Source organism: Mesoplodon densirostris, chromosome 16 (genome assembly GCF_025265405.1).
Source record: "Mesoplodon densirostris isolate mMesDen1 chromosome 16, mMesDen1 primary haplotype, whole genome shotgun sequence".
In the NCBI taxonomy this organism is placed as follows: domain Eukaryota; kingdom Metazoa; phylum Chordata; class Mammalia; order Artiodactyla; family Ziphiidae; genus Mesoplodon; species Mesoplodon densirostris.
In genome coordinates, this window is record NC_082676.1 from 40,813,189 (window position 1) to 40,840,565 (window position 27,377).

General features: G+C 40.7%; 1 protein-coding gene across 4 annotated transcripts in view; it reads left to right on the forward strand.

The window, feature by feature from the left end:
* Positions 1-27,377, forward strand: part of AUTS2 (activator of transcription and developmental regulator AUTS2) — a 1,143,092-nt gene that overhangs the window by 265,085 nt on the left and 850,630 nt on the right. For all 4 annotated transcript variants that reach the window (XM_060078085.1, XM_060078086.1, XM_060078087.1 and 1 more), the window contains exon 2: positions 19,361-19,573. In XM_060078085.1, coding sequence (XP_059934068.1) covers positions 19,361-19,573 — 213 coding nt within the window. The remainder of the gene's footprint in view (positions 1-19,360; positions 19,574-27,377) is intronic.

Consider the following 27,377-nt stretch of genomic DNA (forward strand, 5'->3'; position numbering starts at 1 on the left):
TGCATTGTTAATACCAAAAGATGATCCCCTGTCACTTTCTTCTTTTATTTTCTTTTTTAAAATTGAGGTATAGTTGACATATAACATTATATTAGCTTCAGGTGTACAACAAAATGATTTGGTATTTGTATACATGATCACCACAGTAAGTCTAGGTAACATTTGTCACCATACATAGTTACAGAATTTTGTTGTTGTTGTGGTGAGAACTTTTAAGATCTATTCTCTTAGCAACTTTTAAATATGCAATATGGTATTATTAACAATACAGTTGACCCTTGAACAACATGGGGTTAAGGGCATCGACCCTCCACACAATTGAAAATCCACCTATAACTTTATAGTCGGCTCTCCGCATCTGCGATTCCCCATCCGCAGATTCATCCAACTGCGTGCGGATTGTGTAGTTCTGTAGTACGTATTTAGTGAAAGAAGTCCACGTATAAGTGGACTTGCACAGTTCAAACCCATGTTGTTCAAGGGTTAATTGTAGTCACTAAATGTGGTTATTTCTTGTAGCTTAATGATTTATTTATTTGCCAAATACTGGGATTTAGTTTCTCAGAGCACGCTGCTCTACACAGGTATGTAAGCTGTGATTTGTAGTGTCTATTTATTATATCAATAAATCACTTTTAAAGGAGTACAGGAAAAGGTACCATCAAGATGCTTGCTTCCCTCTGTGTAGTCTAAACCAGAAGTGTCCAAACTTTTTGGATTGTATACCCCTATTGGCAAAAATGTTTAGAATAAGCACCTCTGTTAAATATGTATACATATTCATATAAAAATTTTATGTACTACTGGACAGTATATTTTAGAGATCATAAAACACACAAAATTAGAAATTATTAAAGAATGAGATGAAAAGCATTTACAAGTACACATTTTACTGTAGTCTTTATCCTGGTAGACATCTTACAGATCACTGATATAGACAGAAAGTGCTAAGGGTGCTTGGGGACATGGATGGAGAGGGAGTTATGGGCGAGTCATAACCAGTAAGTCATGGCAGGGCATGCGGGAAGACAGAGTTGCTACCGTGGGGTTGGTGCAAGCAGTAGGGAGCCATGGGCTTCTTACAGGGCGTCCTGAGCTAGAAGTGGACTTGTAGAAGGCGAGTGGATGGGATAGAGGATGGGGGTGTGTTTGTGGAGGGAACGTGAAGAGACAGGCTAGGATCCCATTCTCACAGAGCAACTGAGGTGAGAAAGGCAAACAGAAGGGTGGTGGCAGGTAGGGTGGGGAACTGGTGAATATTTTGGAACTGCTGTGGAGCCAGCAACTTAAAAAAATTTTACTAGGGATACAGAGGTGCATTACATAATGATAAAAGATACAATTCTAAACTTATATGCATCTTATAGTATAGATTCAAAAGTACAGAGCAAAATTTGACAAAACTGGAAGGAAAAATTCACAAATCCACCATCAGTATAGATGGCTTTAATAATATCTCATTAGTAATCAACAGCTTACTTTTAATGATCAGACTGCTGAGGAGGAAGTGAGTCTTGAAGGCTGCAGGAGAACAGTGGTGTGTATCGGGGAAACTCAGGGTAGGGAGGCATGTGGGGAGAACTGGCCACATCCCAGAGCCTTATTATGCCCAGTTCCACTTCAGCTTTTTAAGGGCTCCAACAGTGTTTTCAGGAAATGGTTTATTTACTCCTTCCCCTTCTTCTTTCAGATTAAATAACAGGAGCCAGTTTTCACCACTAGGGTCAAAGCTAAGTTATTAGGGGGCAGGAAATACTTTCCCAGTTCTGTTATCTACTTTCCAACTTTCTGCTCTATTACTCCTCTGTTGGAGGAGATAGATGTGTAGCTACTGCCTATGCAGCCCCTGTGAAAGTGATGGATCTGAGGCTTCCAGAAATCAATCTGGCACAAGAAGTAAAGAAGCAGCCGCATGGCTCTCTCTTAGAGGCAGAGTTTTCTTCCTTTGGACAGGATAGAGCTTTAATTGAATCCAAATCACATCTAATCCCATGAATGCTGCAGAGCAGTACATTTTTAACTAGAAGAGCATCAATTATTTATTAGCCATGATACTAATTTACCCTGAGTGTGTGTCTTAGAGCTGGCTGTTCATCCCTGTGTGGCCACTGATGTAATGCCATTGTGCTCCTGTACTCAACTAAGATCTCTGAATTTTCTAGCCTTGTGTTTTCCTGAAGCCATTATTTTTTTTAATGTGTATTAAAATATTTACTTACTGATATCATCTTGCACTGCTCTGAAGAGAGGAGGAGAAGGTGGGGATTCCTATTGCTGTGGCTCTTTTTTGCTTTTACACCTGAGGGCTATTTGGGAGGTCCTCTCTGGGGGAGCCTTCACTCAACACTGGGCTCTGGGAAGTGGAGTGGGGCTTGCCAGCTGTACTTTGATGCTGATGCTTTATCTGTTATTTGGTACTGTTGGGTTCCAGGATAAATCTCTGGATCTCACAGTTACAGATGTTTGAGACTTTGAACATCTGCCCCTAGAAAATGCCCGCAGGTTTTGGTGTCCCTTATAGCATCCCCCTCACCTCCTTGCCAGGTTAGTTGACCCTTCAACAACATGGGTTTGAAGTGTGCTGGTCTGCTTACACATGGATTTCTTTCAGTGGTAAATAGCGCAGTGCTACATGCCCCGATTGGTTGAATCTGCAGATGCGGAGCTGTGGATATGGAGGGCCGAGTGTAAATTATAGCTGATTTTTTACAGTGATAAGTGTAGGGCATCCCCAATTCCTGCTTTATTCAAGGGCAAACTGTATATTCATATTCTACCTGTTCGTAGAGTAGTAATTGTGATGATGGCTAACAGGGACTCGGCATCGCTTAAGTCCAGATACTCTTCTAAGCACTTCGTATGTATTAACTTATTTAACTCCCACCACAATCCTATGAGGTAAATACTATTGTTATCTCTAAGTTACAGGTGAGGAGAACATTAAATTACAAGTAGTAAGTATCAATAACTTGTCTGGTGAGCCTAGTACGGGCTATGGAGTGAAAAGCTGAACTGATACACATGCCTTGCCACTTAACCAATGACAGCCTTTAGTCTCTTCATCTGAAAATTGGTTATCAATGGTACCTGCTCACAGGATCTTGGAGGGTGTGCAATTCTGCACATAGTAAACTTTTAAAAAGCATCAGCCACCACCACGACCACCCACCATCACCACCACCCTCATCTGCATCATCATAATCACCTATCTGATCATATGATACTTCAAACCCCTAAGGCAGTCTCAAGGGATAATTTGCTTTGGATGTCAAAGAATTGTTGAGCTTTACTCCCTCCTTCCTTGAAAATACAATGGCAGGAAAGTTGGAAATGGTAAGTCTTCTTCCAAGCTGGAAGTCAGGTAGGACATTTTCAGATAGAAAGGTAATTTTTTTTTTTTTTTTTTTTTTTTTTTTTTTTTTTGCTGTACGCGGGCCTCTCACTGCTGTGGCCTCTCCCGTTGCGGAGCACAGGCTCCGGACACACAGGCTCCGCGGCCATGGCTCGCGGGCCCAGCCGCTCCGCGGCATGTGGGATCCTCCGGGATCGGGGCACGAACCCGTGTCCCCTGCATCGGCAGGCGGACTCTCAACCACTGCGCCACCAGGGAGGCCCAGAAAGGTAATTTTTTTTTTCCTGTTCTCTTCTCTCCTCCCCCATCTACCCCTGCTCACCTCTAGCGGGTAGGGATGAGGGTAGATGGACTGGAGGAGAGGGTGGTGAGAATGTTGGTAAAAGAATAAAGTAACCACCAAACATGTGTGCAGAACCACTCCAGCATTTAATTAAGGCCTGCAGCCCTTTGTCAGCCAGAAACTCTTCTCATGGTGAGAGAGGCAGAGAACCTTGTCACTGTCTCTAGAATTATTTGTATAATTCAGCAGCTCTTTCCCTCCGATGCTTACCACACAGGGTTGGGGTATAAAGACGTATGAGTAGAATTGCTGAGGTTCAGACACTTGTGTTCACTGTTCAGCTGAGAGCCACTTAGGCTGTTCTTGTACAAATGCATTAGATTATGGTTAAGCAGCTTATGGACATAAAAACACATTAGAACTTTACAGCACTCTATAAATTATAGTTTTTGCAGCATTCACAGCCACAATGCTAGGTAATTACATTCATTAATCTACTACTAAGAGCACATAAAGTTGCCTCCCAAACGGTACTGTATGTGTCAATGCTCAGCTGGGAAGAGAGCTTTCTTCCCCCTCCTTCTTTGTTCCATCTCCCCCTGTTCCATTAAGCCTTACGCAGGAAGGTTTTGGATGGTACATTGAGGGATTCCCTAACGGAGTCCAAGAAACCCATTTCTTTCCAGGTTAGGCTCCAGCAGGAAGCCTTGTAGGTAATCTTTTTATGTTGAACTACATCTAGTAGCTATTCTCAAGGCATATATTTTCTTTTTGGAAATGGACAGGTGTCTCATTTGGAAAACCAGCAGGGGTAAAGCAGTTGAAAAGAGATTTATGACGGAATCAGTAGCAAATGCTTTTTCATGACTTCTTTTTTGCCTGTCTCTAGGAATGGTTTACATGGTGGTCTTTTTTAATTTTGGATGTATCATGAGTACAAAGGGTTGCTCTCTTCCCATGCCAAACCTGAAGTTTCCATCTTTCCATTCCATGTGTTGATGGGAAATGCATTTCTTTTCTTTCTTTCTTTTTCTGGCAACTTTTGCACTTCTCATAAATTATGGAAGGCAGATTTGGGAGAAAAAAGATGAAAATTTATGTGGTGTTATTATTCCAAAGAACAAATTGTATGTGTTTTTTTTTTTGCATTATTTTACAGGTTAAATAGACCAAGTGATGTGCTTATTAAAAAAAAAAAAAAAAAAAAGGAATAGAGAGGTATGGAAAGGTTGAGTCCCAAACCACAGTGTAAATCCTGGGCAGTGCTCAGACTACATCCCAGCCTTCTGCATTCGGTTCCATGCATGTGTTATGATGGCATGAGTCTAGAGCCACACAGCTCTGCATTGAATCCTGGCATTGCCTTCAAGCTTTGTGACCTTGGTCAAGTTAATTCATAGTAATAGAATAGCTAACTTTAGTATATTCCAGAAACTGTATTAGTTTATTAATTTGAGTAGCTACTTTGTAAGTTAGGTGCCATAATTAGCCCCCATTGTATAGAAATGAGAAAAACTGAAGCTTCACGGGGTGTTGTGATAATTAAAAGAGGTATTATAAATATAATATACAGTACCTCACTCTGTACACTGAAAGATACTCAGTACACACAGTCTTGAGGATATATGGAAAACAGGTCCCGCCATCTATCCTCCATTGCCAAATATAACCTTTTATAATGACTAACAGTTTCCCTTTGTAATGACTAAGAACTTGATTGCATTAGCTAGGAAGAGGAATTCCTCAGTTAGCATTTATTATCTACTTTATGCTAGGAAATATCCCAGGCACTTCCCACAGATTTTATTAAGCCTCATAACTCTATCCCTGTATTCGAGGAGTAGAAATGGAGGCCTAAACAGGCTGGAGATTTGCTAAAGGTCACAAAGCCACAAAGCGGCAACACCAGTGCTCAAACCCAGATCTAACTGCCACCAGAGAGGGCGCCTGCTTGTGTCAGTCCTATAGGTAAAGCAAAAAACACAAAGGAGGAAATGGGAAATGAATAAAGAGTATGGGCAGCAGTGAAGTGCAGTAGTTTTCTTAGAAGGAATTTTCTATTGTGGGAAATAATCTAAGAAAATGGTATGATAGGCTCTCTATCAATAAAAGAATTTGATGTAAGCAGCTTTGGCCTCATGTCCTTCAAAGCAGCCCCCGTTTTTAGGGTGGGGTGCAGAGTCCCTTTCTTCAGCAGGCAGGATGGCATTCTTGTTCCCTGAGGAACTGAGAAATATTTGGGACTACCCATAGCACTAAATGGTATTGTAACACTGGATAACTGCTGAGAAGAAAAATGGTTGCTCTGGTGTAAATCAGTGTGCCGACGAGGGAGTGACAGAATTGCAGGGTGTTATCAGCTTCAGCATCTTGTTTCCAACCCAGCTCTTCCCCCTCTTACAAAACAGCTGCCATATTGGATTACAGTTGAAATCACCGGAGCCTGCTGCTCATCAGGGCAAGGCTGATGCTATTTGTGGCATGGAGTGTACTAGCAATACGATAGCAACTGGACAAGTGAAAAAGGAAAGCCTCCCTCTGGCATGCTGCCATCCAAGGTATAGTTTAAACCACAGGCTCAATTTTTGCCCCATAACTGATTTCCCTACCAACCTATCTGCTTATGCACATACCCTCCCAACCTCACACAGCAGGCCTGGCCTTTATCATTTCAGGTCCTGCAGAGCTGTTCTCTCTCACTGTGGTACTGATGTCAGTTTTAACAGCCATCGTGTATATCGACACCTCCACTGATTGCAAGTGTATATGCTGTTTCCAGTTTGTATAGCCAGTGGTTACCTTTCACAGGCTATGAAGGGGATTTCACCTTTATGAATGTAATTTGCTGAGCTTATGGTGGCATCAGTAAGTCCTCCCAGATGTGGAAGGGTTGATTTTCCTACATCTAGATGACATTTTCCAGCCCCCTTTCCTCATGGGATCAAGGGCCAATGTCACACCACATGCTTCTGTGTGAGAGAGGTGAACGAAGTTGTTTAAAGAGAAGGACGTTGTTTAAAGTATGTCTTGCAGACACAGTTTCTAAGATATATGCCTGTGAGGATGTACAGGTTTCCCCCACTATCTGAAAGTAGGGCATTCCTATGAAACCTTTCATAAGCCAAAATGGCATAAAGCCAAGAAGCAATTACCTTAGGACACAATCTTGCTAAAGGATACACAAAATAAATTGAGATAAAGCACAGATGCTTACAGACACAGTTCAAAGCTATGGCGACTTGATGCTAAGATGCTGAGTGTAGTTCCCAGGAAGGAGCTTGGTGGTGCCACTCTTTCTTCTTGGGGTGGATGCTGCCCTCTATAACACCTCTTTGCAAAACAGACACTGAATGCTGTTTTTGCTTTAAACCTCTTTCCATAAAAGTGAAAATCCTCTTTGGATTTCTTTTGGTTAGGGAAGACAGATGCTGATACAGATTTTTTGTAAAAGTCAAGTGGTATATAGTGGACTTTGGAAAAGTGGGGGATACCTGTATGTGTGTGCCTTAGGCATGGGCAGAATGGGTATGTGTCAATACTTAGTAACTCAGAACTCTACTGAGTTAACTGTGGACAGCGCTTATAGAAAAATTAAAGTGCTGCTTAAAAATGGGAGAACATTTTCAGAAGGGACTTTCAATGCTTTCAGCAAATCTCTTTGGCTTATGGTTTTATGTAGAAGTCATTTTCTCAAGTCAGACATCCCAATTGCCTATTAGTAAACACGGAAAGCATAGATCATGAGTTAAAGTATCGACAGCATTTCAAGTGCTATGAGAGAACATTTAATTCAGTTTAATTTTGTGATAAATCTTGTGTTTAATCCTCTGGTTACTCTGTAATCATGTCTCTATTGATCTTTTCTGAATGACTGCCTGCAGTTTAATAAACTTTGCCATTAACCCAGAGCTTCTAAAGGGAGAGATTGATTCCATTATCAAATCTGATAGACCCAATAAGTACCTAAACATCACTAAGTCTATCTATAGGAAGCTTTGGTATAGAGACAAGCCTGTGGCTTGTTCAGCAAACTGAGTAAAAATGTGGACAACTTTGCATGACATAATTGCCTCAGAATCAGTATCCAAGTCTCTTATGCAAACTGACACTGCCTTTCATTTCTCCAGTCAATGTAGTAACCAGTGGAAAGGACAGTCTCCTTTCTTCCCTCAACTACAATTATAGTATGTAATTTTTTTCTTATTGCAGAAATAGCTTGAGAAGTTTATTTGGTCTGTATCTCAGGTCAGTGGGTACACCTTAGATACTTTTCTGTGTTCTGGGAAAGCCTGCAGGATAGTTCATTTTATTTTTGCCCATATGATGCTAAAGGAAAGAAAATGCTTCTGCCTAAAACCTGAAGTAGAAGATGAGGGGTCGGTGATAGGAAAGAGAGTGGAAAGGGAGTGTGCATTCATAGGCTGGAACTGTGTGAACAAGCTCCCAGACTGGGAAGACTTTCCATGAAACTTGTGTACATGTCTCATTTAGTGACAGAGCATTTGCAATATACGCTAAACAAGAATTTGTTTTTTTGCACCTGTGGGTATTTATAGCTGCTGTCATTATCCATTAATATTTATTGAGCCACATAGGCAGAACATGTGGAATTCAGGGACTGGAGCATTTGTATAGCTTCTTATTTTTTTAAGGTCAGAAAGGTGTCATTCTCTGCCATTTTTCACCCCTGAAATAAAATGGTGAAAATTGTCAGTTTTAGAGAAAAGCCAAAGCTTTTATTTCTGTCTGGATTTTTATTGCTGATTTGAATCCTTCAGAAGGAGTTCAAACATTTGACGTCAGTGGCAAAGCCTTTCCCTGATTATGCTTTGGAGGGGAAGTGGAGGTGAGTAGAGGATTTTATAATGAGACAGTACTAAACTATAATTTAAAATTTTCTTCAAACAAAAGGTCATAATCCTGACACTTACAAATAAGGCTGTAACGACTTGGTGTTAGGGAACGAGAATAGGATTAGAACCAAGGGACTCCAAGTTTGTTGACAATAGCTGACTGTCTGACTTTGGGATGTCATTTGTTTACCAAGCCTCAGTTTCCTAATTTAGAAAGTGAAAATGATGGTGCCTGCTATATAAGGTTATTAGGAAACCAAGTGAAATGATGATTTTACCTTGTAAACTCTCAGCTCCCAGTTGCTATACTAATATTAGTGGTTATAAAAAGTCATAAATTAGTCCTTACTTTATATTCAGAAATTGTCTGACCTCTTATTCAATGTCTAGTTCTCAAATCAAAGTCAAGTTGGGACAGAAGAACTCGAAGGGTGCTTTCACGTAAGAGAAATCTCACAGAGATATTTAAAGGTCTGGGAAATATGATCTGGAAGAAGAACGTCTACTGAATCAGTGAACTCTAAGCTACATTGGTTGAATGTTTTATATGTGCTAACTAGCCTCCCGGGATAATAATAACATCAGGGAGTTTAATGGAGCCTAAGAGAGTATCTCATGGAGGACCCTACATGTATAGATATTGAAATAGGTTGGTCTATGCCCTTGGCAAGCCAATTAAAATTAGTTTGAGAAGGGCTGTAACAGTTGTTCGTGGAGTACAAGGAGGTGTGTACACACATGGGCATGTTGGTTCTCTGCATCACTGCTCTGTAAATGAAGGAATGCCTCCTCACTTCCAATGGGAAGTTGACTACAGTTTCTGGGAAGTTGGGAGAAAGTTAGAATTATTACTCAAGTAATAATTATTTCATAGTTCTCTAAACACCTATCTGAACCACTTGAAAAACTTGAGCCATAAAGGGATTGTCTGACATCCACATACCCTTCCCAATATGCTGTATAAACTATTTATATTCAGGGCCCACATAATGTGAATTTTGCCAGAAGTTGCTTTCCCTGTTACTAATTATTACCAAACATTAAATTACCTTTTGTGAAATGGCTTCCTGTCTGCTGAGTGGACAGAATGTGCCTTTTGTGCGTGCGTGTGAGTGTGTGAGTGAGTACGTGAGAGAGAGAGGGATTGAGAGATTTTGTTCTACTAAATGAGCCTCTCCTAGAAGTGGTTACTTTTACCCATCCGCGACCTCCGTAGCCCTAAGTAAAGTCAAATATCAGGGTGCTCTCTGCTGCCTGTTAATGGAGGTTTGACTTCTTAAGAGCCAGAGCTAGAAGGACATATTAGTGGTCTTCCCTTTTGTCCCACTTGGTAAGATTCGGAGTCACATCAGGATTTTTTTTTCTTATTCTCTTCTGGGGAAGATTAAAGGATCAGAACTGGTATAGCATGGCAGGAAAGAATGGAGGACTCTTCCATGGCTCAGAATCCCAGTCTTTATTTTGCTTTCTATTTCTCCTTTGGTTCATTATTTCACTCTGTTGGAAAACTGAAATGAAAGGATGCACTGCATCTTTCCTTAAGTAATTAAAGATTCATTGGTCACTTAAAATGAAGATGTGGTAGTATGTGGGTATCTGGGGAAGAGAAGAAATTGGGAACATTTTAAGGGAACAAAATAAAAGTCTGTACCTTACTACTAATCTGGATATGGAGAGGTCTCCACTGGCTAATCAGGGTCCTTGTCTCGAATATCTAGATGATAGTATCAACGACTCTTGATTTTTCTGTGAATAGAGAGGTATTGAGACTCAGTAAATGGTAATTTAGCCATGAAATCAAGCCACAAAGATGATGGCAAGACCTGACATTTTTCCCAATAAGTCTCCTTTATTGTTTTCTTTTCTCTTGGGTTGAATAAGGTAATTTATGTTATCTCTCAAGGATCTATTCACTCCCTCTTAATACATAGGGGAATAGTAATACTTGGCGTTACCAAGTATGTGGTGGGGGATAATTAGTTTGAAAGTTCTTGGTTAGAAATGTGAGGAAGGAGGAGGGAGGGACTAGTACGATTCTGCAGCCTCTAGAGTAAGAGGAGCATCCATGGTGTCCTCCTTTCTCTGATTCATTGGTTCAGAAGCAGCTCGCTGTGTGCCTCATTCTGTGTTCTCTGCTAGGAATTCAGGGATGATGAAGTTATAGCCACTCTCCCTGTGGAGCTAAACCTGAGTATTACAGGGAAGGCCCAATTACTAACTGTTTTGCTGCAATGTAATAAGTACATTAATTAACCCTTTCCCCATCTTTTGCATAGAATGCCTAGTCAAAAATGAGTAATGGCTAATTAAAAAGGGGTATCATTAGCACTACACGTCCTCTCAAGTGTGTGTGTGACCTCAGTGAATTAGATTTGAGTGGATGAGAAAGCAGTAGAAATTTGCATCTGCTCGCCTCTCTCAAGGCAGCAAACCAGACTCCTGCCCTCCGAAAAGCCTGAGAATTGTGTGGTGGTCACTTTCTCTTCTGGCTTCCATTATGCTCTCTTCTGTTGTGTGGGTTCCCTTCCCCTTTTTTGGACTCACCCTTTGTGTACGTTATTGCCCTTAAGCCCTCGCTGATGAGATTTTCTGCCTCAGTCATGCTGTGCTCAGCTCTCAGAATGCTGCTGTTATGGAGGAGTTAATTTTTTTTTAAGGTTTCCTTTTCGTCATGCTGTATTTCTCAGATTATCTGGAGGGACTGTAATCCAATTTTAGGAATCCTTCAGGGCTAAGAGCCTAAACTGTTTTAAGCAATAGCATCTGGTTGCCAGGGACTCAACCACTTTGAGCATGTTAAGGTCTAACAGCAGCCAACTCTCAATTATCTATGGGAATGGGAGACTGCTGGGACTTTTTCAATTCACAGAGTGCACAAAAATCTCCCTTAAGCTGATAGTTGTGATCTCATCCCATAACTTAGGAAAGCTTCTCAGCGGCCGGGTTTGAGGTTTTTTTTTTTTTTTTTTTTTTTGCTCCTCACTTCTGCCTCTGACGATGGCACCACTCCTTTGACAGCTGTTTTCATATGCTGAATTTGTCTGTGCTTGTGCTCTCTCTTCTTTTTAAACCTTTTTTCCTCTCTCCATTTGGATTCCCTTGTGTCATATGCATCATTATGTATTACATATAGTATTTTAATAAGCTGCCTCTTTGTTTTTACATTTAGGAAAGGTAAAAATTTATCTATGTTTTCTTTCCTTTGCTCTTTGGTTAATGTGTTCACGAGAGAGGATGTGGCCAAACAGTAACCAAGGTACTTGAAGGAAAGATAGGAAAAACTCTACAAAAGGTTAGCCTCTGAATACCTGAGAGAGGTGAAGAAAAAAAAGGCACAGTGTGAACTCCACCTTATCGCTGACAGTGATGTGAAGACCGGGCACTGCTCCTCGGTCTGACTGAGACATTCACGTCCACAGCTGAGTTGTCTCCAGTGGAACGTTCATGGCTACATTATAGGCTAAAGCCAGTCCTTTCAGAATGTGTCCGTCCTGTTGCTTCAGGAATCTGAAAGATGAGGTCCTTTTGACGGACACCCAATGTCATCTAGTAATTGGTAATAACAATATGTCAGTTGTGCATGATGGCCAGGGTTGCCATTTAAAAAACAGCTCTATTGAGGTATAATTGACATACCAGTAAATTGCATGAATTAAAAGTGTAAAATTTTTAAAGTTTTGACACGTGTATACACCCATGAAACCATTGCCACAATCAAGCCATTGAAAATGCTCATCACCCCAGCAGTTTCCTCATGTCCTCATATAATCTCCTTTTCCTGTACCTCTAAGGGAACTATTGATTAGTTTACATTTCTGTCACTATTGATTATTTTACATTTCTTAGAATTTATTGTAAGTGGAATATACAGAATCTATTCTTTTTTGTTTGATTTCTTTTACTCAGCATAATTGTTTTGAGATTTGTTCATGCTGTAGCATGCATAAATAGGTTATTCCTTTTTATTGCTGAGTAATAATATTCCATTGAATGGTTATATCACAGTTCATTCATCTGTTGATGTACACTTTTTTTTTTTTGCGTTACGGGGGCCTCTCACTGTTGTGGCCTCTCCCGTTGCGGAGCACAGGCTCCGGACGCGCAGGCTCAGCGGCCATGGCTCACGGGCCCAGCCACTCCGCGGCATGTGGGATCCTCCCAGACCGGGGCACGAACCCGTGTCCCCTGCATCGGCAGGCGGACTCTCAACCACTGCGCCACCAGGGAAGCCCCCAATGTACACTTTTTTTTTTTTCCAGTTTTAGGCTATAACAAAGCTGATATAAGCATTCATGGGCAAATCTTTATGTGGGCATGTGTTTTTATTTCCTTGGGGAAATACCTGAGAGTAGAATGGCTGGAGCATATGGTAGGTATACTTTGAACTTTTAAAGAAACAGCCAAACTATTTTTTCAAGTGGTGTACCATTTTACATTTCTACCAGGAGTATATGAAAATTCCTCAACATCCTTGCCCATACTTGAGATGGTCATGCTTTTTCATTTTAGCCATTCTAATATGTATGTAGCGGTTATAATTTGCACTTCCCTAATGATGACTGTTGCTAAGCATCTTTTCATGTGTTTATTTATCACCCATATATCTTCTTTAGTTAAGTATTGGTTTAAATTTTTTGTCTTGTAAAAAATTGGGTTATTTTCTTTTTATGTAGTTTTGAGAATTTAAAAGAATATATTCTAGATACAAAACTTTTATCAGATATACACTTTGGAAATACTTTTTCTGTTCTGTGGCTTGTATCTTCATTTTCTTAACAGTGTCTTTTGAAGAGCAGAAGTTTTCATTTTTGATGAGGTATAATTTATCAAGTTGTTCTTTTATGGATTGTGCTTGTGGTATCTTATCTGAAAAATCTTTGCCTAACCCAGGGTTACAAAAGTTTTCTTCTAGACATTTTTTAGTTTTAGGTTTTACACCTAGGTTAATGATACATTTTGAGTTAATGTTCCTAATTAGATTGAGATATGGATCAAATTATACATATCTGTTTTGCATATGGATATCTACTTGTTCCATCAACATTTGTTAAAAAGATTATTATTTCTCCACAGAATTGTTTCTGCACTTTTGCTGAAAACCAGTTGTCCATATATCAATAGGTCTATTTCTGGACTCTCTATTCTGTTGATCTGTTTCTCTATTTTTATGACAATACAGGACTGCAATTTTAACCCAACGTGAAGTATAGCAATAGGAAGCACCTTACTTGCTTCTTGCCTAACCCACTTTAGAGTAATAGCTCACCAATTTGCACAAGTTCTGGGGTCCTTTCTTAGATAATCTAACAGGTGGCAAAATGTCTGGCATATAGTAGGTATTTTGATTTTTTTTTTTTTTTTTTTTTTTTTTTTGCGGTACGCAGGCCTCTCACTGTTGTGGCCTCTCCCGTTGCAGAGCACAGGCTCCGGACGCGCAGGCTCAACGGCCATGGCTCACGGGCCCAGCCGCTCCGCGGCATGTGGGATCCTCCCAGACCGGGGCACGAACCCGTGTCCCCTGCATCGGCAGGCGGACTCTCAACCACTGCGCCACCAGGGAAGCCCAAAAATTAGTTTATTTATTTATTTTTTGGTCACATCTCTCAGCTTGTGGGATCTCAGCTCCCCAACTGGGGATTGAACCCAGGCCACAACAGTGAAAGCCCAGAATTCTAACCCCTAGGCCATCAGGGAACTTTGATTTTTGTTTTTAAAAGATGAAAACATGAGGGATTATTTTTTTGAAAGCCATATTGATTATTTTATTTGTGAATTCCTATAAGTCTCCTGTACTTACTAAAAAGTTTAGGTCCTGAAAGTCTGTTCATAAGTCCATTTGTTCAAAACTCCAAAGTGGGGGACCACTGTGAACATATCCATATAGAGTTAAGTTTTAAAAACGCTGTTATGTTTTGTTTCTCTAATTTTCACTCCTTATTATCACTGTAAACCCTTTTACTTCTTTTGCACTTAAGAGAAGTGTTGGAATCAGTGTTTGTAAAGCCATTCAAAAACAGATACAAATGCAATATAATAAACCAAGAAAGGACTTGACAGACTAAAATGACAGCACACAGCTGATAATGTCTTGTGATGGTAACAGAGAAACCACTTTTTCTTTTTCTCCGGGCTTCTTTGTTATTTTCTTTGCAAATCCCTAAGATCAAAGAACTAATAGAAGAGGTTCTGCTTAGGTTGCACCCCTCTTTCACACATGTACGTACACTTGGGCACATGCAGGGACACATATTTGTAAGTGATGGGCTGCCCTCACACTAGTTTGGCTGGAAAAATCAGATGGAGGCTCTCTTTCTAAAACCTATTTCATGCAAGGCAGGCGAATCGTGCCCTCATTTGCTGTTGTCTCTGGCTTCACCTCTAATCAGCAAATGGAGCTGTGCAGCCTACACAGGGTTCATCTGCAATTCGCTGCTCTCCCTTAGTTGGTGCAACACCGAACCATTTCATTTTGAACTTTAAGAGTGGCAGAGGAAGCCTTTAGTGGAAGATTGTAATTTGGGAGAAAGGAAAGTCAAGAGCAAGATTGCCTATTTTGAAGAAAGGCTGGGTGTTGAAGGAGATTGCCTTGGTTAGTCGGTCTCTGAGCCTCCCTCTCAGCATATGCATTACTGTGACCATGCCCTCCATCACCAATGACCTAAAAAATCACATAATTTCAACTATTCAAGAAACCTGTTCCCCGCCTGTTGTACATAGCTTGTGCACTTACCCCCTCTATTGCCAGAAAATATGTCTAAATCTTTTTACCTCCCAGCTAGCCTTCTGTTGTTGGCTGGCTGGCTTCCTTACTTCTTCTGTGATTGTCCAATGAATGCCTTAAAGCATTTTTTCCAGATCTCTTCCTTATCCTCCTGCCCCCCTCCCTTGCTAGTGTGCTAAATGCTTCCCTTGCTGAGTATGGGGCATAGTCATCTTATTTTCAAAAACCACTGTAGATAGTTCTGATAGACATTAATTTTCTTTGGGAACCATGGTAATGACTCAACAGGCCTTTGAAAATTGCCGTTCATCAATCCTAAAAAGTTACTGTATAAACCAGACAATTTTTCTTCTTATATTGAAGCAGTACTTTATAGGCTGCCCAAGTTTCTTTATAGAAATTCTTAATAATAATTTGTTGGTGGATGGATATAGGCACATATACACATGTATGTAATCATGTGTGCAACTCTTTAGAATGTTATAAGATGAGTAGTTTATAAGCTATTTGTCTTTGAGTCTCATTGCTTACAATGGACAGTTTTTGTCATTTCACCCCCAAGACAGCCATTGAGAAATTAAGTGATTATTTTACTTGATACACAGTAAACAGTCTGTATGGGTTTATAGAGGGAACAAACAAATAGCAGCCTGTTTTTTTCAGGAACTGTTCCAAAGGGTCTATGCAGTAATTTTATAAATAAAACTGTATCTTTGAAAGTATAAAGATACTCTCTAAAGATAATCTTTGAAAACCTCTTATGTAATAAAAACTTTTAAAAGACTACATTCTTTACCTCTTAAGCTACCACCTCCATACACATATTGATCCTCTCTTTCTTCCCCTCTTCCCCTCAGACAGCCTCCAGAGTTGAAAATCTCAATATTAATTGGAGCTGAGATGATTGTATTGCTGCTGCTAAGACTTCAGCAGATCTCTTACAAGCTAATGTCACGGCATGGGGTCCATTTGCTCTGTGTAGCTATTCTGTGGTGCAGTGAGAATGCCTTGATTAATATGCTACATGAAAATAAAATGGATTTGGAAAAAATTATACCATACTCATAAATATTAATTCACATTTGTATGGAATTGCACATAATTTTCAATGTACTTTGGAGCACCTTCAGTATGAAAAAAAGATTTGGTTTCTGAAGAGAATGGCATAATTTTTTTTCTAAAAGCACAGCTGATACATTATTAAATATCATTTGCTTATTAACCCTATACTCTACATCCATATGATGTAGGGCAGTAGGCGGACAGTGGGACAAAGGTGTTTTTTTCAGCCTGTGGGGAATTTATGTATTACCCTTAGAAGTGGTACAATTTAATCATATTATATAGAAGCAGTCCACAGTGGGACTCACCTGGCTGCTTCTGCTAGTGTTGCCATTATACCTGAGTGTTTTTTCTTGATAGCTGACTAAATTGGTTACATTTGAGGCCAAATTCTGAGCAGATGTCTGACATAGCTGACTGTGGTAGTGGACATTGGACAAAGCAATAAACATAGCAGATATTTGTTGAACATTTATCGAACATTTGTCATCTGTTAGGCATAGTGTGCAAGGTTCTGAGACTGGAATTAATGGCCATGTGTACTTGCTTTGATCTCATTTTGTCCTCTAAACACTTCCTCACCACATCTTCATTACCTTGGGAGACCTGCCTCTCCAGTGGCAGAGAGTAAATCATCTGCAGTGGAAGCAGCTAGAAGTTAGACCAGAAGCTATTCATTTGCCTTGTAGGATTATTATTTTTGATATATTCTTGCCCCAAAGATAAAGCCCTTCTCCTTTTCTGGGGCTTCTTGCGATTTGCTGTGATCCTTCCTGTGTGCCAGCAGTGCCTGCTTATTTGGGTTTCTTGGTTTCTTGCTTCTATCAGCATTTCTAGCTTGCTTCACTCACTCTGTGTTAGAGACAGCTTGAGATATTAAATCACTATTGTGGTTTATAGATTTGGATATTTTAGTTGTATTATTTATTTAGCAAGCATAATTTGACCATCTATTACTTGCCTGGCTCTGTAAGTGGAGCACTGGGGTTACTGATACTTAGTACCGACCTTATTCTTTCAAAGAATCATGCTACCAGCTGCCTCAGGGCTTTTGCACAAGCTGTTCTCTCTGCCCAGACTTTCAGATCTAGGTCAAATGGCAGTCATCTCCTCAGCAACAACCCCCTCCTCTGGACTAGACCATTTCCCCCAGTTTTAGCACCCTGTTAGCTTTTCTTTAGAGCAGTTAGTTCAGTTTGCAATTATATATTTGTGTGATTTGATTAGTATCTGTCCCCTAAATTCTAAGTTCCATGATGTGGGGATTTTTCTCCCACACGATTGTTTTCCCAGCGCCTGCAGGACAGTGCTGATTTTGTACTTGGAATATACTGGGTGCACAAAAAACATTTGTTGAATGAGTGGAGACCTGAGAACAGTGCTTTGCATTACAGAATGGTCTCCCTGAACTGGCAGCCACTGGGAAGGGTTCTTGAACTAGAAAAGGGAGGGGAGTAGAAGGGTGGGCTTTTGAGGCCAAGGCAAAGCAGATGTAAAGGTCCAAGGTCCCCAAATAATGGCTGTGGCTGAATTGGGAAAGACATCAAAGAGCACCATGTGTGTCAAGTCGGGAGGGCTGAGGTATTAGGAAGAGGTAGAATAGATAGATAACTGCTCCAAGAATACTGGCTGTGAAGGAGAGGAAAGAGAGAGTGGTATTTTGAGAATGAGAAATGGATGAAGGGGAATGTTTGTTTTTGTTTTTACTTTATTTTTTATTTTATTTAAAAAATACATTATTTTATTTTGGGCTGCGTTGGGTCTTAGTTGAAGCAAGCGGGATCTTTCGTTGCAGCACGCATGCTCAGTAGTTGCGGTGTGTGGGCTCCAGAGCGCATGGGCTCTGTAGTTGCAGCACGTGGGCTCTCTAGTTGTGGCATGCGGGCTCAGTAGTTGGCGGTGTGTGGGTTTAGTTGCCCCACGGCACGTGGGATCTTAGTTCCCTGACCAGGGGTCAAACCTGTGTCCCCTGCATTGGAAGGCAGATTCTTAACCACTGGACTGCTAGGGGAGCCCCTGGTTTTACTTTATTTTTAAATGTGTGTTTAGGACCACAGAAGCTGAGAAATTGTGTGCAGATGAGGCTCCAGGAAGGAACATTTTCAGTGTAAAGAGGAACATATCTATTCATTAACAAATGATTGAGTGTCAAATCATTTTAATGTTATTGCTTAATGTGTACATTTCTTAGGGTTCTAAGGACTTTCACATATATTGTATCAGGTCATATCTGAGTCCATTTGCATATGGGCTCAGAGTTGCAGTGACTTACTCCAAGTTTCATAATGAATAATGTCAGCGTCAGAGCTCAAACCCATGCCTTTTGGTATCTCAGGATGTCCTGACCTGCCTCAAGGCACAGAACTCACCTATGTCATGTGGCCTGAAATGCTTGCCTGTAGTTCCTACAGGTGCTGCTCCCTATTCCAGAACATCCATGATCCTTCTCCCACCCTCCCCCATCCCCCAGCCACACACAGGAATAAATGAAAAGTTGCTGTTGATCTTGGTGATAATATGGTTGTTACATATTGCAAAGAAGATGAGAATTAAGGATGCTCAGAGGATCTTGTGGTAAAAATATAATGCATTAAGGAAACATTTTAATCATGTGAATTGACAGTTTCTTTCTTGCTGGCTCACATCCACCTGGCCCTGGTATGTTCAGTCTTGTGCTGATTTTTTTGAATTGCGTATGCACTTAGTACTCCTTTTCTGAAACATAATTGATGTACCATCTTGGGAAGTGAGCCTATTAAGCCTCCTCAGGGAATCGCATGCGCTGGACCTAGTGCAGAGCCAGATGGAAAGCTACTATCCCAGGCAGCAGTGAAAGCACTTTTAATGGACAGATACTTTGTGCTTTGTTGAGCTTTTTTTCCCCCCAACAAGAATAGAAAGGATATATTTGTGGCATTAAGGAGTCAGAAAAATTGAGAGCCATGTTTCTTAGTTTTAGGTAGTCTCATACCCCACTTTCTTGCCTTTACTCCCTCCCTTCTAGTAACCCCATTTAGCCTCTGTTTTGGGTGTGACGCTAGCTACCTATGTAACCACCACTTTCCTTTCCTTCTCTTTTTTTTCTACAGAAAGATGTAGCACTTAAGCCTCAGGAACGCGTGGAGAAACGCCAGACCCCTCTGACCAAGAAGAAACGGGAAGCACTTACCAACGGCTTGTCCTTTCATTCCAAGAAGAGCAGACTCAGCCACCCACACCACTACAGCTCAGACCGGGAAAATGACCGCAATCTCTGCCAGCACCTCGGGAAGAGAAAGAAAATGCCGAAGGGACTCAGACAGGTGAGGAAGCTTAGGGTTTGTTCATTCCTGTGGCTGCTCTTCCTCAGGTGCCTGCTTCTCTGTGGTTCTTCCTAACAGGTGGAGAAGATATTATCCTTGCTGGGTGCCGGAGGGCTGCCCTGCTGTGTGTTTGCTTCTAAAAGAATATACCAAACCAAGCTCATTGTTTTTATCACAGTTTGAAACTTTAGCACAGTACCCTTTCAGTCACATGTGCTCCGTGTAACAAAGCCTGTTGCTGGCGCTACTGGCGTTGAGGGCAGACTAACGGAAGTCTTGGTGATGGTCCAGGTAGACTGGCTTGCAGGGGGAGATCCTCTGAGGTAAAACAAAGGAAACAGGCAGATTTGTTCAAATACACTGCGTATCTCAAGGTTTTGAGGTGCTAAAAATGGTTATCTGCATGCAGGCAGTACCCTGCATAAGATTTATATTTTCCAGGGAAGCCCAAATACTGTGGCATGTGGGAGAGCACTGGAGGAAATGAGTTTGCCTTCTGGTTCTTCAGGTGTCCTCCACAGCCTATAATTCAGGACTGTCTTTGTGATCTGCTGATTGTATGAAAGTCTGGTAGTGGGGCTTACTGGGCTGTTTAATAATTAGGTTTCAATGATCCACAAGAAAATACAGCTCTTGGCATTTGGGGAGCCTTTCTGACTGTGGAAATCCCCATATGAGATAGATTAATAATGAGAAATGAAGCTGTTTATAGCAATTTTTCAGCACAAATCCGGAGGCTTTAGCACCTGCTGAGTTACCTGTGTCCTGGGTGTGTTTTGTTTGTTTTTGGAGGGACCGCTGGGTGGGATTGACTATCACTTGAAGGAAGCAGAGGAAGGGAGTGTGGTTCACAGAGCAGGTGCTGCTAATTAGAAGCTGAACAGGTAATTCCTAGTTTGCAGATGTTTCTCTGCAGAGGGAAGAGATCTAGGATCAGACAAAACAGTGGTTCTAAAACCTCACAGATCATTAGAATCATAACATGAGCCTTATTAAACACATATTCTAGCTCTACCCTAGAACCTGATGAACCAGAATCGCTAGGGGTTTAGGCAGAGAAGTTTGTCATCTCAAATTTCCTATTTGATAATGGTCAAGCCAGTTTGGAAATTTTTCTTATAAAGAATCAAGAATATATTTTTGGTGATGAATTTCAGTTAAAAGATTTGAAAGATCAAAGTCCTTAATAAGATTTAGTGGGCAGTTTGGTGTCAGAGTGGAACTTGATGGGTAAACTTCTGAGAAAATAACTAGAGTGGTGGATTTCAGCATGGACTCAGGAGGATCTCAGGGAAGTATCCCCAACTCTGACACACATGGTGGTTTTCCTTTGTCCTGAAATGAAATGCCAGGTTAGAGTTATAATGGTTATTATTAACATTTAACTGATGCATAGCACGGTACAGTCGTTCAGTGTGGGAGTCTGTGTAGTATAATCTACAATTTTCACAACAACCCTGGTTAGTAGATGGTATTATGGTTACTTTACAGATGGGAAAACTGGGGCTTAAAGAAATAAAGTGACTTGTCTGAGGCCACTTAACAGTGAGGTACAGAACTAGGGTTTAGACCCAGATTTCTCTGCCTTTCTCTGTTTTCCCTGTATATTCTGCTTCCCTTGTTTGAGATAAGGACTCCCAAGTCGTGGGATGCAGGGAGTCTACAAGTATTTTTAGAAACTACATGAGTTGGTTTGGTCAGGGGGAGTGATTGTGGTCATAGAAATGGCCTATGAAAGCTCAAGAAGAAAACAGGACAACCTATCAAGTACAGAGAGCAGAGCTTGGAAAGTTGAAGGCAACCACATTTGGATGAAGATTTAAAAAAAAAAACTTTTTGTTTTTTTTTTACAGCGAGTGGGGTGAGGGAGGAAGGGCTGGGTTCTATAAAAGATAGTTTTCCTGTGGTATTTGTGACTTCCAACTCATGCCTCTCCATGTGAGATATGTAGCAAAAGTGATTGTTCCCGACGGAGAGGGGTTGCAGTGTAACCACTGCCTCTCCAACAGGGTGGGAGGAGGGCTTCTTACCCTTTCAGACAAGAAATCAATTTAATTCTGAGCTTACACACAGCTGTGGTTCCTCATCCTTGACTCTCTTACTCCCATACTTGATCTGACTTTTCTGTTCTCTGTCTTCAAAATCCTTCTTTCTACTCTGTCCTCTAGTGAAAGAGTTTATGATCTTACAAGGCAAGGACTTGTATATCTCAAATTCGAGTAGCTTTTTGGTCTTAATTATCCATCTTCTGGTACTAATGGTATTTGAAATCAGAGCTATCCTTATTTCAGGGAAAATATTTGAAAAGCAATTAGTTTGACCTACTTTTTAAGAATCATGGAGAAGGAAGGAATGAATCGTATCTTTGGCCTATATAGGAGTTTTAAAAATAAGTGGTGTTTTCTTATCTTCAGTATTGATGCCAAAAAGTATACTATCCAGTGTTATTTTTTTTAGTAGGAAGGGAAACAGAAGTTGATAATTGAGGTAAAGCTGTAATACTTTCATTTATAATATTCCTAGCATCATATGTGTTATTATGAAACCCTGAACAAATCACTGTCTGTTGCTGCCCATCTGTAAAATGAGAGATTTGGATTAGAAGGTTTCTCAGTTCCATGATTTTTTAAGTTTTTGAATAACACAGATATATAGTGTTGCTGAGGTCTGTAAAGGAAGACCATAGTAGGTCTGAAAGTATTTAGTTTTGGAGTCTGTAACTGGTTGGCTCTGTGAAGACATTAAAGGAGAGTGAGGAAGAAAAAGCTCCAGCTGAGCTTGTACCCATCCTGATGAAGCAGTATATTTTGCCCATGCTCTTCTCCATTTCCATACTGTTAAAAGAAAGTGTTCTAAGTAGTAACCACCCCAATGGAACTTACTTGTTGGATTATGTTTTTAAGTATAAATACATACTGACCTAGAAGATGCTGAGCTGGCAACTGTCTTGTAAAATGGTTGCACTTTTTTATATGGCAAATTTGAATTTTCTTCTTAATTTCCAAAGGGGTTTTAAAAAATGAAGAAAGGAGTGTTATACAAAAGAGTACATGTCTTTCTGACTCCCCTATGCTTATGTTTGTCCTACACAGAACTGTTTGCCCACGATGTGAGTACTCAAACATTATGTTAAAAAGTTTTGGCTCTTACTAATAAGGAAATGGTAGGTTGTTTTTTGTTTGTTTGTTTGTTTTCCTACTTTGACTTGGGAGCGGGAAAATCAAAACAGAGGTTGATAGGTCCTCTGCATAAGGATCTTTACTCTCTAACTGGGAAACTACTGAAGAGCATATTGAAGTCATGTGCTGCCAAACCTTCCAACCGACCGAGCCTTAACTTCCGCAGAAGGGTTTTGGGAAAACTTAACTCCTCTGAGGACTTTGAGTTTAGTTTTCTTTCAGTATGTCTAACTTCTAGACCACAGGGGATGCTTTAAAAATTTAGTACTTTGTAGTTGCAAACACTGAGCAGAGGGGTTTTAAAAATAGAAAAGAGATGAGGAAAAGTTGATAACGGTTCAGAGAACTCTCAGATTTGGCTCTGAGTGGCTATTTCTAAACCTTCATTTAGTCCATTAGTCTGTCCCATCTTTCTCTAGTATGAACTGAACCAGAGGAAATAGGCTTAAGTGAGCTAGGAGGAATTTTTAGGTTATATGAACTCTTCTAACTAACAGACACAGGATGGATCATCAAAATAAATTCCGGAGTCTCCCTCCTAACTGAATTTTAAGTACCAAAAAGCCATTCATCTAAGGACAGAATTTCCCAGAGAGAGGCAACCTGTTGAGATAGCTTCTAGCCATAGGAGAACACTATTTGGGAGGAAAATAAAGGAATTCAGGAATATTTCAGGAGCCCGGCAGTTAGACTCTAACCTTGTTGGTGAGAATGGCTTATGTGGGAATGCCTTACGTGGTTTAAAAATCTTTATACAAATTGATCTGGGTAGGTGTTGCTTGTAAGGAATGGAAATTTGCTCCTCTCTCTGAAAGTCTAGTATGGCGGAGTCAAACTTGGTGGAGGATTAATAGCTGACATTGTAGATATCAAAGATGTATACTGATTTCTAGGAAGAGGAGGGATTGATCCCAGTGCCAAGTCTTTAGAATCAGAGCTCTTGTTTTGTTTTGTTTTGTTTGCGGTACACGGGTCTCTCACTGTTGTGGCCTCTCCCGTTGCGGAGCACAGGCTCCGGACTCGCAAGCCCAGCGGCCATGGCTCATGGGCCCAGCTGCTCTGCGGCATGTGGGATCTTCCCGGACCGGGGCACGAACCCGTGTCCCCTGCATTGGCAGGCAGACTCTCAACCACTGCGCCACCAGGGAAGCCCAGAATTAGAGCTCTTGTTTAAAGCTTTTCGTGGTGGCTGTGTCTGCTTTGTGTATTGACATTGCATGTTCACCTTATTTGGAGTAAGTGGTTGTGTTGGTCAAGGGCCCAGGTAACTAAGCCACCAGCTGAGCTTGCACCCATCCTGATGAAGCAGTATATCTTGCCCGTGCTCTTCTCCTTTGAGAGCATTTACTACCAGAGGCGGATCCTTTATTTCAGTGGACTCACTCAGATTGTCGGAAGACTTCTTGGTGACATTGGTTAGTAGTAGAAATTAATTTGTGGAGGAGGATTTATAATGGAAAACTTTGATTAAGCAGACCCAGTTCAAGTCACATTGCTGAAGACCTTCTAATTAGTTCTGGGTGGAAATCCAGGCTGAAATCACATAGGTATTTATCCAGTTTGACACTAGAGCCTACAGGTTTCTGGAAATCAGAGCATTTGAAACACTAGTGTAATTAGGTGTTATACTTTAGTAATGAAAAGACATGCACTTTGCTAGGTGCTCTTTCATAAATACATTTGTTATAATGGTTAAATGACTGAAGGTATATTGAGCTGGTATCAAGAAATGTGAGCTGCAGTTAAATCGTTTTTACTTCATACTTCAGAGTTTCAAGTTTAATGTGTTACTTGGGATTTCATTTGCTTTTTAAAAATTGTGTAGTCATGAGAAGGTTACAAATTGAGGTATTAAAGAAAATTCTTTATTTTTCCTCCCGATGCATTTAAGTTGCACACTGCTTCTCTTCCTTTGCCAAAACTACAGAAATAAGAATAAAAACATATAAGGAAAGACTGGGAGCAGGAATGGGGAAGGAGATTGGCTTATAATTGCTCTTGGAATCTTGATTGACTTGAAATAAGGATAAGATGCCAGTTTTTAACATCTGGTTTCTGAGGAACCTCCAACCCAGGCCGATCTCTTTTCAGAATTAGATGTGTATTATATTGGAGGTATTTGTTTGGTATTTGGAAACCTGCGACTATTATAACAACAGATTATGTGAAGGTTTTTGGTGTCCCCCCACCCCCACCCTTGGGCTTTAGAAGCAGTGAGTTTATTTTTTGAGTTCTAGAATTTTTGTTTTGTATCTTCTTCTTTTTTTTTTTTAATGTTAGGGGTAGGGTTTTTGTTTTTTTGTTTTTTTTGGCTGGAGCGGGGGCCACTCTTCATTGCGGTGCGTGGGCCTCTCACTGTCACGGCCTCTCTTGTTGCGGAGCACAGGCTCCAGACGCGCAGGCTCAGCAGTTGTGGCTCACGGGCCCAGTTGCTCCACGGCATGTGGGATCCTCCCAGACTCAGGCTCGAACCCGTGTCCCCTGCATTGGCAGGCAGACTCTCAACCACTGTGCCAACAGGGAAGCCCCTGTATTGTGTCTTTTGACCCCGTACATTGTTGTCTGGGATATATTCTGTTGGCCCTGCATGTTGGTAAGAGTGAGCATAAATATCACTTGACTTCTGTGAGACAGATGTTTGAAGTGAGGTGGCCAGTAATAAATTTTATCCCAAGTGATGTATATAACTCTTAATTAAAATTTAGTAAAAATTGACCAAAAAGAGGACATAGCACATTGACTACCATCTCATAAAATAAAACCCATAGAGAGAAAATAGACTGAATTGGAAAAGGAACTGCAATTAAAAAAATGGACAGTAACTCAGCTCCAGTGGTCCTGAGACCTATAGAAATTGTTTAATAAAACAGTGACATTCACTAATCCCAAAGTAGGAATTTGTTATATGTATGTGTGTGTGGAGTTTTATCAAGGGCCATTTAAATATACTAAATATACTATATATTCTTAGAGGAGTAAGATGGGCAGTGACAGAAATCATTCTCAACTCTACCTACTGTAAATTCCTACAATACTGGTGATTGAAGGGTGAGGCAGCATGTTTTTCTCTTTACAAGATTTAGACACTACACTTCGGATACTTGATGAAGGTAGACAGACTCCCTTTATTTATATTAAAACTGCATTCTATGTTAATTTAATGGTAGCTTTTCCCTCTTCTGAAGATACAGTGTTGTCTGCATGTGGCCAGATCTTAGCTACAGAATGTGAAATAAGCCTCCATGTTTTCTGCATTCTAATCTCCACTTACAGCAGTCCCATCTCCACACAAGTCTGTACATGACAGGTAATGAGTGGGAGGTGGGAGTGGGTAGGTGGCTGTGTGGTTTGCAGTGGTGTCAGTTGGGGAGCTGAGCAGATGGTTGTGATAGCCACGTGTTGCGAGATTCCCGTGGGAGTTGATGGTGGTGACAGGCGACTCACAATGTGCTATTTACAGTTTGGGTTTACAGTCTTTCAGTGACATCTGAATGCTCTTTAGCAACTGCTTTCATTACTGCCTTTCGAGGAGCTGCTAATTGAAAATGAAATTGTGGGTGGGCTTTAAGGCAGGCCCAGGCAACTCTGTGTGGTAAATGTTACTTGAGAACTGTTGGATATTTTAAGGCCCAATTTGTAATTCTTCTTCCAAGAAGGAAAAGCTAAAGGTGCGTTTGAAGATTCGGTATGTGCACATAGGCAGAGCCGAATGTCTCATCCTGCCCAGAGAGCCAAATGTGGACTCACTGGGCTGGAAAACAAGCCATCTGCCCAGGGCTCACCTTTGTATGGTTTCCTTTAAATGTGTATAACCGTGTAAGGTTCTTATTTTAAACCTGCTAACATCTTGTAATTGCCGTGAGTTTTTTGTAGGACATCATCCTTCTTTCTGCCTCTGCTGTTTGTATAGTTACTGTGCAGGAGAAAATGATGATCTGATCTCTTGAACTTTGAGATATTATATTCAAGGTCTTGCATACAACTTTTCTTCCTATAAACCTTTTCCTATCATACAATTCTGTTGAAGGCATTTGGGGCCTCCAAGCACAATGAGGGAAGAGGAGGATGGAGGATTAGATTGAACTTTGTGGATGATGTTCTTGATTCTCTTACGGCTGCCTCCAGCTGCGGGATTGTCATTTGGACCTCATCTTCAGAGTTTGTTAGCTAAAGCATCAGTAGCATTTCTGAAATGGTAGCTTTTGTAAGTGTTTACATGTTGAATTGTTTTATTGCCCATACTCAAACTAGCTTTGCACGGAGAAATCTTGTGCTGAACAAGGAATGACCTCCCTCTTGGAAGTGCTGTTAGCTTTCTTTTTAATTAAATATGAAGATAGATACAACATTACTGCATTCTTTTTAGCTTTCCCTTGAACATTTCAGTGAATACTGTGAGACAAAACCATACTGAATTATCTGCTTTGTTTGAGTAGGGCCGATATTGCTTTTAGAGAGTCCCTGAGGGGCTGAGGGGACCTTGATGACACACCCCTTGCTGTACTTAACCCTCAGTCCCATTAGACCTGCTTTGCCACAGGAACCCAACTGTTTTAATGTGCTTGAGTTACTGCTGGGTCCTAATGATGTTTAAAAGACCCTATTTGGGTATTCTAAATGAATTC